The sequence below is a fragment of the Liolophura sinensis genome, chromosome 6 (assembly GCF_032854445.1).
Source record: "Liolophura sinensis isolate JHLJ2023 chromosome 6, CUHK_Ljap_v2, whole genome shotgun sequence".
Lineage (NCBI taxonomy): Eukaryota > Metazoa > Mollusca > Polyplacophora > Chitonida > Chitonidae > Liolophura > Liolophura sinensis.
The window spans coordinates 27,547,970-27,563,175 of NC_088300.1; the positions used below are offsets into that span (position 1 = coordinate 27,547,970).

The window sequence follows — 15,206 nt, forward strand, 5'->3', positions numbered from 1 at the left end:
ATACAGTATGAGCTTTGCTCTGAAACGATCCGAATTCCTCTCATTACGGTACCTCAACAGAAATCTGACTTGCTATGAACGTACGGGAGTTTTGACGAGCCAAAGTTCAGTAATATACACCGGTACCGGTACACGACCCCAGGTAATTTACTCGGTATTATATGGCCCTTATTCACGGTAATCGTCCACACTTGATACCTAGTGCAGCGTTTCATGCGCCTCTACAGTTGGCCTTTGTGGCTCTGATGATTTCATTGTATATAGTCGTGTGAGAATGCGTCCGTTACGCGTCTGAAGTTCATAAGGTGTCATTCAAAGACAGATTGGCACCGCAAGCATAATAGACGATACTAGCCACAAGTTGATTTGTGAAGGATATATACACTACTCGTACTGTATGCCGGGGTTTATTACTCGGTTGTAGAAGAAAAACACTGAGTTGACATTAAAAGGGTTTCCGCCTCAAGTGGGTATAGTCATTCACTCGTCAGTAACACGATTATTAATATATATTGAACTGTTGTGAGAGACTACTTATTAAGCTATAAGAGCTGTCAGTTGATATTGAGAGAAGTATTGTCAAACAGGATCTTCCAGGTACTTTATTTGATTGAAATGTGTTAATTTCAAATTCTAACCTTTAAAACTTGGTAGACAGCCAAATCTGTTATGAAAACTATTTTCAAGGGTACACGAACATCTTCGAAATTATACAATTATTTTCTGGATATTATTTCCATTTAAACCCTTGGAAATATTTTGGAAGATGTCTTTCAACATAGAGTCGACATTTAAATTTTATAAAAATCTATAAAAATTTATAACACAGGTTTACTACCATGTCTATATAATTATCACAAATACTTTATGCATATCATCACTAAATGTCACATATACGCTGTCATATAACAGCCGTCTGTTTAATGGGTGAAGAAAATCGCACTAGCTAATGGTTATCTATACTGCCTTGTTGTTAACTAGAACTGAGGTTTGTTACGTATTTGTTTATTTATTGTATTCTCGCTAAAATTTGGGTGTAGACAGACAGTGGTATTTATTGAATCAATGGCGTAAGCGTTCTAGCTAGCTAGCCTATCGATCGGTAGTAGAAGCCTTCCAAATGCTTTGTCATAATTTTTAAAAATTTAGCTGATAGTCAGTCAGACTATTTATAGTTTTAGCTATGGCCATACAGTTGTACAGTGTAATTGAAGTTTGGATGCTACATTTCATTCATGGGAGACAACGAGATTGGTTCGTGGTCCCATATTCTGATAACTCTAAAACCCTAAGGTTGGTATTTGAAACTGTGGACTGGTGTAATCCGCTGTGGGGTGATTCAAGGCCTTTACTATGAGGACTGTTATTTTGTCGACATACCTCAAGTATGTATATATCACTGGGTTGTTTGCCTGAGAATTACATTGCTAGTAGCAATAACCATGTGCTTACTTTCGAGTCCCAGTAATTAACCGTTTGACCACCTCATAAATGTTGTCTTAAGATATTTCCAAAATCATATTAAGGCTTCTCAGCATTCAATACTGAGTGAACATGCATAGGCAATATAGTGGACGTCATTTTCACCATATTACCATGCCATAGGAGATATCATATATCAGAGAGAATGGCAGGCAGAGAAGTATCCTTGTGTTGTGTGAAACTACTTTAAAGTAGACTGCATTTAGAAAAAAGCTTTCATGGTGGTGATTTACAAATACGATGTATATGCTGTGAATGATGTACAGGGACAGTGTCAACAAAGTATGCACACATCAAACTTTCTACAGATATACACATTAATTTTCATTGATACGACACTGATAAGAATTTTTAGTTATAACTTTATGTATAACACATAGTGACTTGCAGGACAACATGTTTTGTGGAGTAGGATGTCCACGAGGGAAGGCAGGCTTTCCTGGCTGAGTTCGACCGGGCGCATCAGGGGCGATAACCCTTGGGAGTCCTCAAAGATCGCGGACTGGCTTATGTCAATCGGTATTGAAGAACATTGCATAAATCTGTGCATTTTTGAGATCACGCAGTGGATATCAGAGCATAGACCTAAGTTCCGTACAGGCTATCCAACATGACCCAACTTTTGATGACTCTGCAGCAAGTTGAATGCTGTTGAGGTAAGTTGAGTGTCCCGTACACACTACACATAGATGGGTCAACATTGTTCATCAATGTTGACGTGAGTTTAACAATGTTGAGCTGTGTGTTTTTTTTTTGATAAATTTTGAGGAAATCTCCATATTTTCTCTCCAGTGCATGAGACACAATGGCCAGAAGCCAGAAGAATCATGTCGTTAGTTTATGAGCTGCACTTAGTGCCATGGCTGTTCAGCGTAGAAGACGTCTCATCATGAGACAAGTTTCTCTCTTTTTTCGCCATTTTGCCCAGGTCATGTGCTTTATGGCGGTCACGTTATTTTTACACGCCCGCTGATTGGTTACTTTCACTCAACGTGTTGACAAAAAATACACATGCACATTTCCGATTCAACCTGGTTGGATAGTGTTGAGTGTTGTTGAACGAAGAAAGGAGCCCGTCCAGACTACTCAACATGTCTCAACTTGTTCACTCAACTTTAAGTTGACTCTTGTTGAGTTAACAAAATGATGTTGAATAGTCTCAAAGCGGCTTTACTGTACATGTGAACTATACAAAAAGTGAACTTCAAAATCTGTATTTTAAAAATACGGTAGGCTTTTATTGGACAGTCGTCTTTACATTGTTAACAATTCTCTATGTATGGGCAGAGCCGACAATATTTGGGGAAACATTTGTCAAGCTTAAATCCAGCGATATAACAAAAGAAGTTCCCACTTGTATGGGGCTGTTTCCACAAAGCTGTCATGACTGACATTGCGTTTCTCAATTACTAAGGTGACATACGTCTTAACTATATTTTTACGAGCTACAGATACTGATTATCTCAACTGTCATCATAGATTGGCCACTTTGCAGTTTGGTGAAGCGGCATGAACTAACTCATTGAATGATGAAGGTCCATGCTTCTGTGGAAATTTTAGTTTTGGTTTTATCAATTTTAAGCGCTACATGTTTCTGCGGCCATGACCTCTTCATAGCAGATTCCTTCTCTTCCGTACATACTAATGCAAATTTCACGTGCCAAGAACATGTTTTCAGCAGAAGGAATAAAATGGTGGAACTGTCAGTTTTGTGGGAGTATACTGTGACTTGGTGTCAGCATTTCAATGATTAGTGTCAGTGTACCAAGGTTTGGCGTGAGTGTGCCATGGCTATGTGTTTGTATACCATGCCTGTTGAATTGGATTGGAGTTGTAGTATGTTGTACTCAAGAAAATTTTGTTTATATGAAAGTGGACTCATTTATGGCGGAAGGAACCAGGCAGAGTCCTGGGGAAACCCACCAACATCCGTAAGGTGCTGGTAAACCTTCCCATGTACATTCAATGCCAGTAGAACATGGCATAGTGTCAGTTTACCACAACTATGTCAGTGTACCATGATTTGGTATTGGTATACCATGCCTTTGCCATTTCTTTGTTTCAATGTACCACGGTTCGGTGTTGAGATACCATGACTAGTTGCGTATGCCGTGCTTCAGTGTCACTATATCATTCCATCTTTATCTTTTCCGGATGATGCAGAATGTGACTGACTCAAATCCAAAAATCGTAAGCTAAGTTTGGCTTGCTGTCAAAGCACAAAGTACAGTTCCGTTCACTGCGACAATTTGATCTTTATCAATTGTAAATGCTGAGATCATATGAAGTCAAAATTAATGAAAGATTAAAGGAAACACGTTTTTGTAATGCAAACCTCTGACAAGTTGAAGACATCACTCTTGAAAAGACCATGTTCCAGATTACTAAATGGAAGAGAACACATCTGTATATCTGAAAGCTAAGCTGAGTAGAATGAAACAGATCTCAGATCTAATCACAATAAATAGCTATAGTAATGCTGCCTACATACCAAATTTGAAACCGTAAGATTACATCGATGTATCCTATTTTATACTACTGTCCAACTTGTCTTCATATATAGTAAGCCTACATGGCAAATGTGAAAGGGTATGACATTTTGAACTTGTTTCCACAACATAAATGTATACTGTCTTAAGACATGGTAAGCCTGTGCAACAAGTTTGAAAGACTAGGCTTTTTCATCTTGTGGCTGCTGCATAGATGTACCCTATTTTACATTACGAGACAGTAAGCCAACATAACAAATCTGAATACCCTTCCTGAAAGGGTAATAGCGTTAGCCTTGCCTACACTAAAATGTAACCACATAATCCCTGTAAAATAATATGAGCGGAGAGAGCGGAAAACAAGTCGGAGACAGAGAGACAACACATTTATCTAGGCCAACATGATGTACAGTTCATTTTTTAATAACAATTACTTCTGAACAGGCCAAATTCTTTTGGTGTTAAAATAAGGTAGCTGTTAAATTTAAAAGTTTTCTGTTGTATCTTCTTGGTTAAATCTATCAGCATTGCTATTATCTTTGCCCTGAAAAATTGAAAGTGATTCTAGGTTGAAAGGTATTCCATCTGGTGTTGACAGCCAGTGCAGTTGTTGGGTGCTGTTGTCGTATTGAAACAGGTTACCGGTCACTGAAGGTAATAAAAAAGAAGCTAATGAATGAGGGAGTTTCCAGGTCAAATTTTTTTTATCACTTTAGATATAAAAAGTCCTACTGAACCAAAGAGAAAACTGAGAAGCATTCTTGCTGAAGTTTCTGGAGGAACATGGTAAGAAAGGTCATTAATCTGTAAAGTAATGTCACCAAAAGCTACCTAAAAGTCACATGATACAGTAGGACTTTCATTATCGTTAGTGACAAAGAAGTTCAAAACCTCGCAGAGCAGATCAGAAAAGCTAATAATTGCCATACAAGTAGCGTATATAAGCCAGGTTTCCATAAGTATCCATGTGGAGTGGTGTCAAACTAGTGCATGTGATGATCAAAAGTACATGCACGGTCATTTATGCATGCCCACGATGCCCACAGACTTGGTCCATGGTCCAAGGGCCCATTCCACAAAGACATTTCTAACTTAAGTCAAAATTTAAAATCTTTCTGCAATGCTCAGTTTTTGGTACTGCACGATGAAATTTCTTTATAAAACTGAAAAATAAGCTTTACGACAGCAGTTCAATTTTTTCATTTAAGTCATAAATGTTTTTAAGGAATTGATCCATGGACATCAATTCCAATTTTCTTATGTGTATTTTTCTAATCTTTCAAATTGAAACTATGCTCGAGCCCATGTAATGTCTAGGGTGTCACAAAGACTGGCTAGAAGTGCACAAAAGTTGATTTAACATACAGCCACGTGACTTTGTTCATCAAACTTATATAAGAAAGTAAACTGTTCATAGAATAGATACAGTTTTAACTGTGACAGTTATACATGTAAAGTATATAGATTACAAGAAATGACTAACAAACACCGAGAGATCCTCACAGAACGATGAAGTTACCACCAAGGGCGCACAGAGTTAATTATGGATGCAGAGTTGTGTCCATGGTAACATGAGGTTAGAATTTTTGAAATTGACACAATGATTTTTAAAAAGATTAAAATTTTAATAAAATAAAAAATTACCCGAAAAAAACAAAACAAAACGAAAAAAAAAAGAACAAAGCAAAAACAAATAAAAAAACAAATACTGGTACACATGTATAAGGCCAGATGGCCATACAGTAAACACACACACAAAGAGCTCTCCATAATCATGACGATCAAATTCATACCTGGGTCAACTTTAATTACTCTGTCCTTCCAAGGTCTAGACCTTTTGATTCCTGGCTGTTAACAGCAATTCAAGAAGACAGATTTTGTTATGAGGAAAATTTTCAGTAAATTGGCAAAAATTCAACAGATGTTTCCATATTTGCTTCAATAGTCCTGTTTCTTTCCGAATACATGTATTCAGAGAATTTCTAATGAACATGTATGAAGATACTGCATTTGCCATAAGAATTTACCCAACAAAAGTTCAGGCAAAACCAGTATATGCCTGAACAAAGACATTGTCATTTATACAGAAGAGAAAGGGTAGATATTGGTATTCTAGTTACCATAGCAGCTACCTACACACATGACACATCATAACCTCTGTTTCTATGTATATAATCCACCAAAAGCTAAAACAGTACACACAAAACAAATGGAGCCGTTGGTCAGACTTCATGTTACACTTTAAATACAGGGAAATCTATAGACATATTCCGGCACCGTAGTCGGTGTCTGCTTCGGGGGTGGTAGATTCAAGTTCCATCCTGGGTCGAGTCACACCTAAGACCTTAAAAGAGGAAGTTGTAACTTTCTCCCTTGGCATTCAGCATGAAGGGGAAAGTGCAACGACTGCTTAACCCATATCAGTATAATGACTCAAGCGGGCGGCTTACTTGCCTTTGGTAAGGCATCTCAGTTAAGCAGCACTAGAGAAAAGAGCCGTGGCAATCCGTCCTGCAACAAAGAGGGCACATTACATGCACTCTAAGGGTTCCTTCGTTGTCTGAAAAATTGTTAAGTACGATGTGAAACCCACTCACTCACTCACTCACTCACTCACTCACTCACTCTATAGACATACCTTAATTAGGATTCCTCAACCTTTTAGCATATGAAAGAGCAACTTTCAATTTATGCAAATATTTAATTACATTTAGGAGATAAAACAATGTTGGTCAAATTGACCAGTTTTGGGGCTTCACAAAAAGTATAATTGTATCAGTCTCTACAGAATAATGCCTTCAGAATATGCTTGAATAAACTCTTTACAAACATGCAGAAGTGTTGAGGATTTACAGTAGATGAAAAACAGATGAAAATCTGGTTACGAAGTTCATACCTATTTATATAATATATATCTGGCAACCATGGCTATTGCGGAAATGGACATGCGTAAGTCGCAGAACAGCATCTCCATTGAATCTATGTACATCTACCCATCATATCTATTTATACAGTACATCAGGGAAAATAGCAATCTCAGTGATATAAAAATGCATACCAACAGACTGATTTTTAATGTTTAATAATCACTTAAAATAAACCATAGTTGTCGTATAAGTGAAATATTTTTGAGTATGATGCAAAACACCAGTCAAATAAATAAATAAATAAAATGATTAGAATTGTGCAGCTATGTAAACATACCGAGTGCAGTTCTGATGTGCCTCGCCCTGCGTTGGTTTCCCCTGTTATACAAAATATAGACATGCATGCATGTATTCAATAACCGCCTGAGTTGGTGTAGAAATAAATGAATTTAGTTTACTCCTTATTACAAACCCATTGATAAATTTTTTTTATAGAAACAGGGACACTTGATAAAGTATTTAATAGCTTCTAATATACATATATGTTCTAAAACAAATATTTCCAGAAGTAAACATCATTGATTATGGATAATATATATTACTGTACATACCCACTGCTGTTTAAATGCAAGTACTGGTTTACTCTACATGCCGTTAAGTACAGATTTATCGGTTCAAAGGAACATCACTATGAAGAAGGTAACGTCAAAACTCAAAATGTTCATATTGCAGCTATTCAGAAGTTTATTAAGACCACACTTAACCACGCATGCAGCTATTACTCTGTTTGGACACAAGAAGAAACCTGAGAACATATAATTCTGACTTAAATTCTTATGTAAACTATTGACATAAATACCTGCTAATGAATACAATTTAATAATCTTTGCATAATAATGTCTCAGGGAGCAGCATGCTCACTCTGCATACCACCAATTGTACATAAATAAAAGGAAGTATGCCTTAAATGACTGGACAGGTCACATGGAGTTTTAACGCATTTTCCCAATGTTTCACCTTTCTCGCGTACAATGTTCTGTCTTTCCATGCATCAATAAATGCATATCCTTTGGAATAGGTAGGATAGAGAATCCCATATAGCAAGTATATTGCAGTTCCCTTTATGTAGTTCTGACAATAGTTTATACTTCCAGGCTTATGGCTAACATGATATACACGTGAATACGTGTATTATATACATGTACAATGTACTTACAAGCTAGCTCTTGTAGGGCAATTTCATCCGTTCTGAAAAAGAAAACGAATTTTTTTTTAACACATTCAAAATTTGTCCTTACTTATTTGAGAGGTTTGAAATAAAAAAAAAAAATAAAAAAAGATAAAATAAACATACTATATACTAGGGTTATACATTGTATATGTAAAGATTTCATTCCTGTTTCATGTTCTGTACATTCGTTTCAACTCTAGCTGAAAGGAAATCCAGTACCATTTCAATTTACTGTAAATCTTCAACCTTTACAAACAGTTTTCTTCAGTGGAATTTATGCATACAATTTTAATGAAAGTGACACTAAAAATGATTTGTTTATTTTATTAAGGATGCAAACTTCATAAAACTGCAAATTATTTCTCTACACCCCATAGATCTTTTGGAATGTTCCAAACTAATGGATGTAAAGGCAATTAAAACGGTTTAAGAATTAGGGTATCTGTATTTTTACTTCAAAGTCTACATAGCACGGTTAATTATGTTGCAGTGTTACATGTACCTTTCTTTCTCTCGCAGATGACATTTAACCAAGATAAAGATAAGAATTGCACACAGTAGAAATCCCAATACTGAACAGATAACAATTACAGCGATGTCAGAAATCGGGTCCTCCACTGGCTGGGAGAGCTGTGCCCCAACAATACCATAGGCTGTCCAGTTGTAAACTGTTGGCATACAAAAAAATAGATTTGGTACTAAGAACACCCAAAAGCTCGCCTGTAGGACACACGTGAATGCAAAAATTCAGCTCAATACATAAAGTACGCAAACTTAAGCATTTACATTAACATGGATTCTAATACACAAAATTGGAAATGTACATGTAAAGGTCATGAGTGTGTAATTCACAGCAATTAAAAACACATAAAGATCATCAACAAAGGAACATTGCCACTGTGTTATTGCGCTTAACATGTAAGGGTATGCAAAACCTGAGCTCAATACATGCAGTGCTTATTAAAATACCAACCTTAACGTTTATCTCAACACTGCTTTAAATATTAAACTGTCATTGGGCGACAAGGCTGATGCCTGAAGTATAAAATAAGCTTGACCTGTACTGTGTACAGGTTGCTAATAGTTTATTAATAATTTTTATTTATTTGAATTATGCCGTACTCAAGAATTTCGCATTTATGTGATGGCGACCAAAATCACGGCCGGAGAAAACCAGGCACAGCCGAGGGGAATGTTGGACTAACTGAACATTTTTAAGTAATTTATATACAATTTTCTTTTCTTTTTAAGTCTGACAAAACTGTAATGATGGTATCATTATTCTACTGATCATTCACACCTTGACTTTGAGAAGTCTTCCTGCACAAGTGACTGAAATGATTTAAGCAGTCTGTCTTCAATTTTTTAATTTACAGTTCAGATTTGAAATTGCAGCACAATTATTAAAAGACAACATTCTCTTAGCCAGAATATTTATTTGTCAGGTGTTTCATAACGTTTCAAAATGAAAACATTTAACCTATTATATTGGCATATCATGGTAGTCATGTGCGTATATAAGTACATATAGCAGGTAAAAGATAAATCTAAGTTTTAATCTATTTAGAAAGTACCTTTTATTACAGAGCAGTTACCTTTTTCTTAAAAGAGGTTAAACATTAATTAGACAATTGGCGAGCACTTTATGGCATTGCATTCCCTCACATGATCAACAGCCTGTTCAATGGTCCAGCAAACTGTCTGTACTTGAATGTATTCAGTATCAACTATTAATTTTCAAAAGTATGTTTTTGTACAGATAAAACAATTGAACTTCAAGGTAACAAATTATCTTACCTGCAAAGGTCTCTGATATATTACCACCATTTTCTTTCAGAAGGTAATGAAGTGCTACATATGCTGTCAAATATGTCTTTGCTTTATAAAAGCTGTTTACTGATTCAGTGCTGTTGTCTGCCAAGATATACACATGGAGAGTAACTGCTTTGCTCCTGAAAAAAATTTCAACAATACTGAGGTTAAGCATGTCAAGATTCTAGCATGACTTTTATCATCTGAATTGTGAACTGCATAATTCTGACCCTATTCCTCAACTTTTTTACAATTGGGAAATATGGTGTCATAGTGAAATGTAGGCATATATATTAAATTTGAAAACAATCCATAATTGAAAGCAATCCAAATAAACCATAACAATACATGTAGATGTATTTAGTGCCACACAAATTCATCAATCTTTTCCCATAGAAAAGAGCAAATTTCAGCGCAATTTATGCACCTTTTTAAGTTGACTGTAAAGACAAAACTATTTTTGCTGGGTTAGCCACAGTTCAGGGCTTCACAAAAATTATAATGTTATCAGTATATACAGAAAAATGCCCTCAGAATACTTTTTCTATTTTTGGGACACCCAGTCTGCTCGTTTTAGTGAATATATATGTAATTCTAAAAAAGAAATATTGAGTTTCTTTTTCCACACATGGTCAGATCAAGTAATGAACAACACACTCATATATCTGCTTTTCCAAAAAAATTGGTAGAGACATGTAATATTCTACTTTGAACACTACATGTACTAACATCTGTCCCAAAAGTTAGAGTTTATGGTAGGCCTATATGTCTTACCCAGCTGGAATAGCTCTTCGACGGCGTGAAACGGGATCCTCAGCATACTCTTCTCTCTCTTCCCTGCACCACAATTTTGGCACAGCTAAAGGATATTCCTTTCTGTAGATAGTGGTTAGATCAGCCATAAAACTGTCTTCAAACTGAGCAATGTATGACTTACTCACACTCGCAGGAAATGAAATGGAAACAGCAGCAGGATCAAATGAGTCTACTCGTAGAGACAAGTAGGCATCAGTGCTCTTGGGGGGAGCGCCGTTGTCTTGTGCATTTATATACAACGCGAAAGTCTTCTCCTTCTCTAGTTCCTTCCTCACTTGCACTTCACCTGGGTAAAGAAATTACTTGCCTTACCCACATAAAGAAAAATAGTTCCTCATGTGATAATTTATTATAGGTATTGCAATTTCAATATTAATGATGGCAAAGAATCATGAACCATGAAACACATCATCTAGAACTGTTGTATTTACTTGTGACAGTCATATATTTCACTTACATTAAGTTTAAACAAAAAAAGACTTAATTCCATCGTGTGTTCTTGCTATCCCTACATAAACCCTGTTTTTGGGCCTGTACCATGACATTTTTTTGCTCAAAATTTCTCACAAAAATTTTCCCAGAGCAGAAAAATGAGCACTTAAATAACATACATGTACCTAAGCTATTTACATCTACTTTTTTGCACTTTAATGTGAAATGGTAAATCAACAAATTGCCATTTAAATTTCTCATTTAAAACAGGATTTTCTCCTCAAACTCTGATGTGTCATATGAAACTCACGCTAAATTATCTACCAGTTTACTCAACCAAAATCTCCTTACAATTTAGACACTCAGCAACACCTGTATATACATAAATAATATAGCACTTACCCGACCGTTCTTCAACAGAAAATGAGAAATAGTGTGAGCCAGGTACAAGGTAGTATGATACTGTACCAGCTAGTCCGACATCAGCATCATTTGCCTTCACTGTGGTAATCAAAGTACACCGTCTATCGTAAGCTGCAGCTAGATTTAGAAATGTTTCCTCAAACACTGGGTTGTTGTTGTTTACAGTCATAATTTGCAAAAATATTGTTGTTGAACCAGTCTGAGGTGTAGCTCCTCCATCAGAAGCCAAAAGGAGAAAGGAAAGACCGTCGAGGGTCTCTGGCTCAACAGCCCTTTGCAAGGTTATGGATGTACCTGATGGATCCCCAGAAAAGAAAGAGGCAGCCTTTGTACCATTAACAGTAGCATCAAAAGAGAGAGTAATCTGAGCATTCTGTCCCACGTCCTTATCAAAGACAGATAAATTCAGGGAACCAACACCAACAGATGCATCCTCAGCTAATGTCCAGATGTACAATGGTAGCTCAAAATGAGGCTTGTTGTCATTCACATCGGTCACTTCAATAGTTATGTTTGTATCAGATGAGAGTGTGGGAGTTCCTTTGTCACGAACACGACAGACAAACACATACTGACTTATGCTTTCACGGTCCAAAATATTAGCTACGAAAATAGATCCGGTCAATTGGTCAATATCGAAATGAGAAGGACCATGGAGAAAGTACAACAGCTCATATTCTACAGCAGCATTCACACCAATGTCATTGTCCTGTGCAACTAATATGCCTACAAATGACCCGGTTGTGGCATCCTCTGATACTGTAAATGAAGTATTGCCGGATGATAATGTTGGCTCACAGTCATTAGCATCATCAACTGTAATCAGTACAGTCGTTGAGGTGTTCATTGGTGGGTTACCTTTGTCTGACACAACAACGGTCAATTCGAAATATGCTTGAGACTCTCTGTCCAATGAATTATTCAGGAAAAGTGTTCCGTAGGTCTCATCTATTGCCCAGGTATTGTTTGTATTTCCAGAAGTAATAGTAAAGAAGAGCTCAGCATTCAAATCATCATCTGAATCAGATGCTTCAATAGTGATCACTATGGATCCTGGCATAGTGTCTTCTTTGACATTCTTGGTATGTACCGCAGCAACATTGGGGCTGTTGTCATTGATATCTTGGATAACAACTGTCATTGAACATGTTCCTGTCAGCGGACTCAAGCTGGTGTCTTCAGCCGTTACGATTAGTGTTAACACATGCCTAGGAAAATAAAAAAGCGACAGGTATTATTTCAGAGTTAAAGTTTAAAGGCCGTTTAATATGGTGTGATAACTTATCAGCTGATATTCATGAACTAAAGGATGGCAACCAAAGGTTTGTAGATGTTTTGACATTTCAATTCTTAATTATCTTATTAAGATAGTTTCAAATTTGTATCCTCTACCCTTGACAGTTAGAACAGAACACTACCCACCAACAAACTCATTCTGAATCATCTAATGTATTCTCTCACATTAATTAATTTCCCCATGAATCACATGGAACACATATACATTTATATAAACACAACTAAAGATCAATTTTATAGAGAGAAAGATCAGTATAATAAGACTCTAACTTATTTCATCTTACCACAAACTCGTCTCAAAAAGACAGCAAAACAGCTGGGTCTAACGAAAAGTTAAAGAATAGATAGATGCCTCAATATTCACTGATGCAAAAAATAGTAATTTATTTACTCATTTGATTGGTGTTTTATACTATACTCAAGAATATTTCACTTATATGACAGCAGCTAGCAAAATGGTAAGAGGAAACTGGTCAGAGTTCGAGGGAAACCCATGACCATCTGCAGGTTCACAAAGATAGTGTGAGCAAAACTAACAAAAACATACATTATGTTCTTACCCAACCCCATAACACAAATCTACCCAGTGTTTGGTACCATTCAAAATACTTACTCTGAAAGCGTGTCACGGTACAAGGGTGCTAATACCGTGACTACTCCAGTGTTGGCGTCAATATTAAAATGTAAGGTTGGGAAAAGGCTATAGGTAAGGTTACCACCTACAGTGTCCACATCTCTTGCAACCATTTTGACAATGAATGATGATACTGGGGTGCTCTCACTGACATAAATTGTGAAATTTCCCAGTTCAAACACAGGTATGTTATCATTTAAATCCAACAGTGACACATAAACAAGAGTTTGAGAGGACTGTTTTGGCGATCCAAAATCTGATGCCTTGATCACAAGAAAAAATTCACTCTTATATTCAAAATCAAATGTTCCATTGAGACTTGTTCTAATTTCTCCAGTGTCATTGGTAACAGTGAAGTCGTCAACATCTCCCAACATGGCGTCATAGCGCACAAGGCCGCTTGGACCAGTATCAGGATCAGTGGCAGTGACTTTTCCAACAATCGTTCCACCAGGAATATTTTCTGCTAGCGAGAAAGAGTAGCTGGTCTGGCTAAAAATGGGCATCTTATCATTTACATCTAACTGTATCACAGACAGTGTCATCTTGCCAGACAAAGCACCAATGGCACCAGCCATATCTTCTGCAACAATCTCTAAGCTGTAGTTTGCCAACCCAGTATTACACCTCAGATCAGACCACACCTGAAGGAAGAAATTTTATTGTGAATTTTTGTCAGCAAAAATGCTACATCTTAGCAATGATAATATTTACATATTTATTTGATTAGGGTTTTACGCCAATATTTCCCTTATGCGATGGCAGCCTACATTACTGTGGGAGGAAGTAGAACCCCACTACCACAACCCACTACCATCCACAAATTACTGGCAAACCTTCCTACATGTACGTACAACGTACAAATTGAGAGGAAGCCAGTATGGAGCAACTGCATTGGTGAGAGCCTCTTGAGTCATTGCGCTGTGCTTGGATGATGTAAACCCACTCAGCCATGGAGGCTCCACTAATGATAATATGAATAATCATAAAAAATTTACTTTGAGAGGTGTTAATTAAAGGTACAGAATTTCTTAAAGAATGACAAGACTTGACAAGTGTTAGTAGTACAAAAAATTCACAAATAAATAGACAGAATAAATTATATGTGCATAATCACATGAAGTCATAAATTAACAAGTTCAGGTGACCACAACATACACTCCAACAAATACATCTGTTTGAAATGTATAAAAGAATACCAGCACCATTGTGGCGAGTATAACTGCTGAGGGGAATCTTCATGGGTGTTGCTAATAGGTATGTGGTTACCATGACAACCACACAAGTGGACAAATATGTTCACCAAAATTAAAAACTCAGTTACACATAAAACAGTTGGAATTATAGCCTGGACAGGAAATCATAACTATTTATATAGTATACATAAGGAAAATGGCTATGTGGTTACCATGACAATCATGGAAATGAACAAGTGTGAGTCACGACACATCATCATCTGTGTATTTATATATCCACCAAAATTAAAACTCTTCATTGAAAACCGGGAGGTATAGCCCAGACACGAAATCATATCTTTTTATACAGTGTATAAGGAAACTGGCCCATTGGCGGGACAGTACAAAAATGTGTAATAAACGCAAGGCATGTTGTTATTAACCTAGATAACACCTGAATGAACTGTACCATCACAACAATAAGAAATAACTGACATATACAGTCAGTGTAGGCATTACTCAAAATTACAGGCTGTGGAATGATTCCTC

The 15,206-nt window shown here is 36.6% G+C and overlaps 1 protein-coding gene across 2 annotated transcripts in view; it reads right to left on the reverse strand.

The window, feature by feature from the left end:
- Positions 1-2,769: 2,769 nt before the first annotated feature.
- Positions 2,770-15,206, reverse strand: part of LOC135468106 (protocadherin Fat 4-like) — a 38,515-nt gene continuing 26,078 nt past the window's right edge. For both annotated transcript variants that reach the window (XM_064746173.1, XM_064746171.1), the window contains exons 20-28: positions 13,462-14,126; positions 11,532-12,760; positions 10,656-10,983; positions 9,867-10,021; positions 8,572-8,737; positions 8,055-8,086; positions 7,176-7,216; positions 5,765-5,819; positions 2,770-4,619 (exon numbers count right to left, since the gene is read on the reverse strand). In XM_064746173.1, the coding sequence (XP_064602243.1) occupies positions 4,456-4,619; positions 5,765-5,819; positions 7,176-7,216; positions 8,055-8,086; positions 8,572-8,737; positions 9,867-10,021; positions 10,656-10,983; positions 11,532-12,760; positions 13,462-14,126 (2,835 nt within the window). In that variant the 3' untranslated portion in view covers positions 2,770-4,455. The remainder of the gene's footprint in view (positions 4,620-5,764; positions 5,820-7,175; positions 7,217-8,054; positions 8,087-8,571; positions 8,738-9,866; positions 10,022-10,655; positions 10,984-11,531; positions 12,761-13,461; positions 14,127-15,206) is intronic.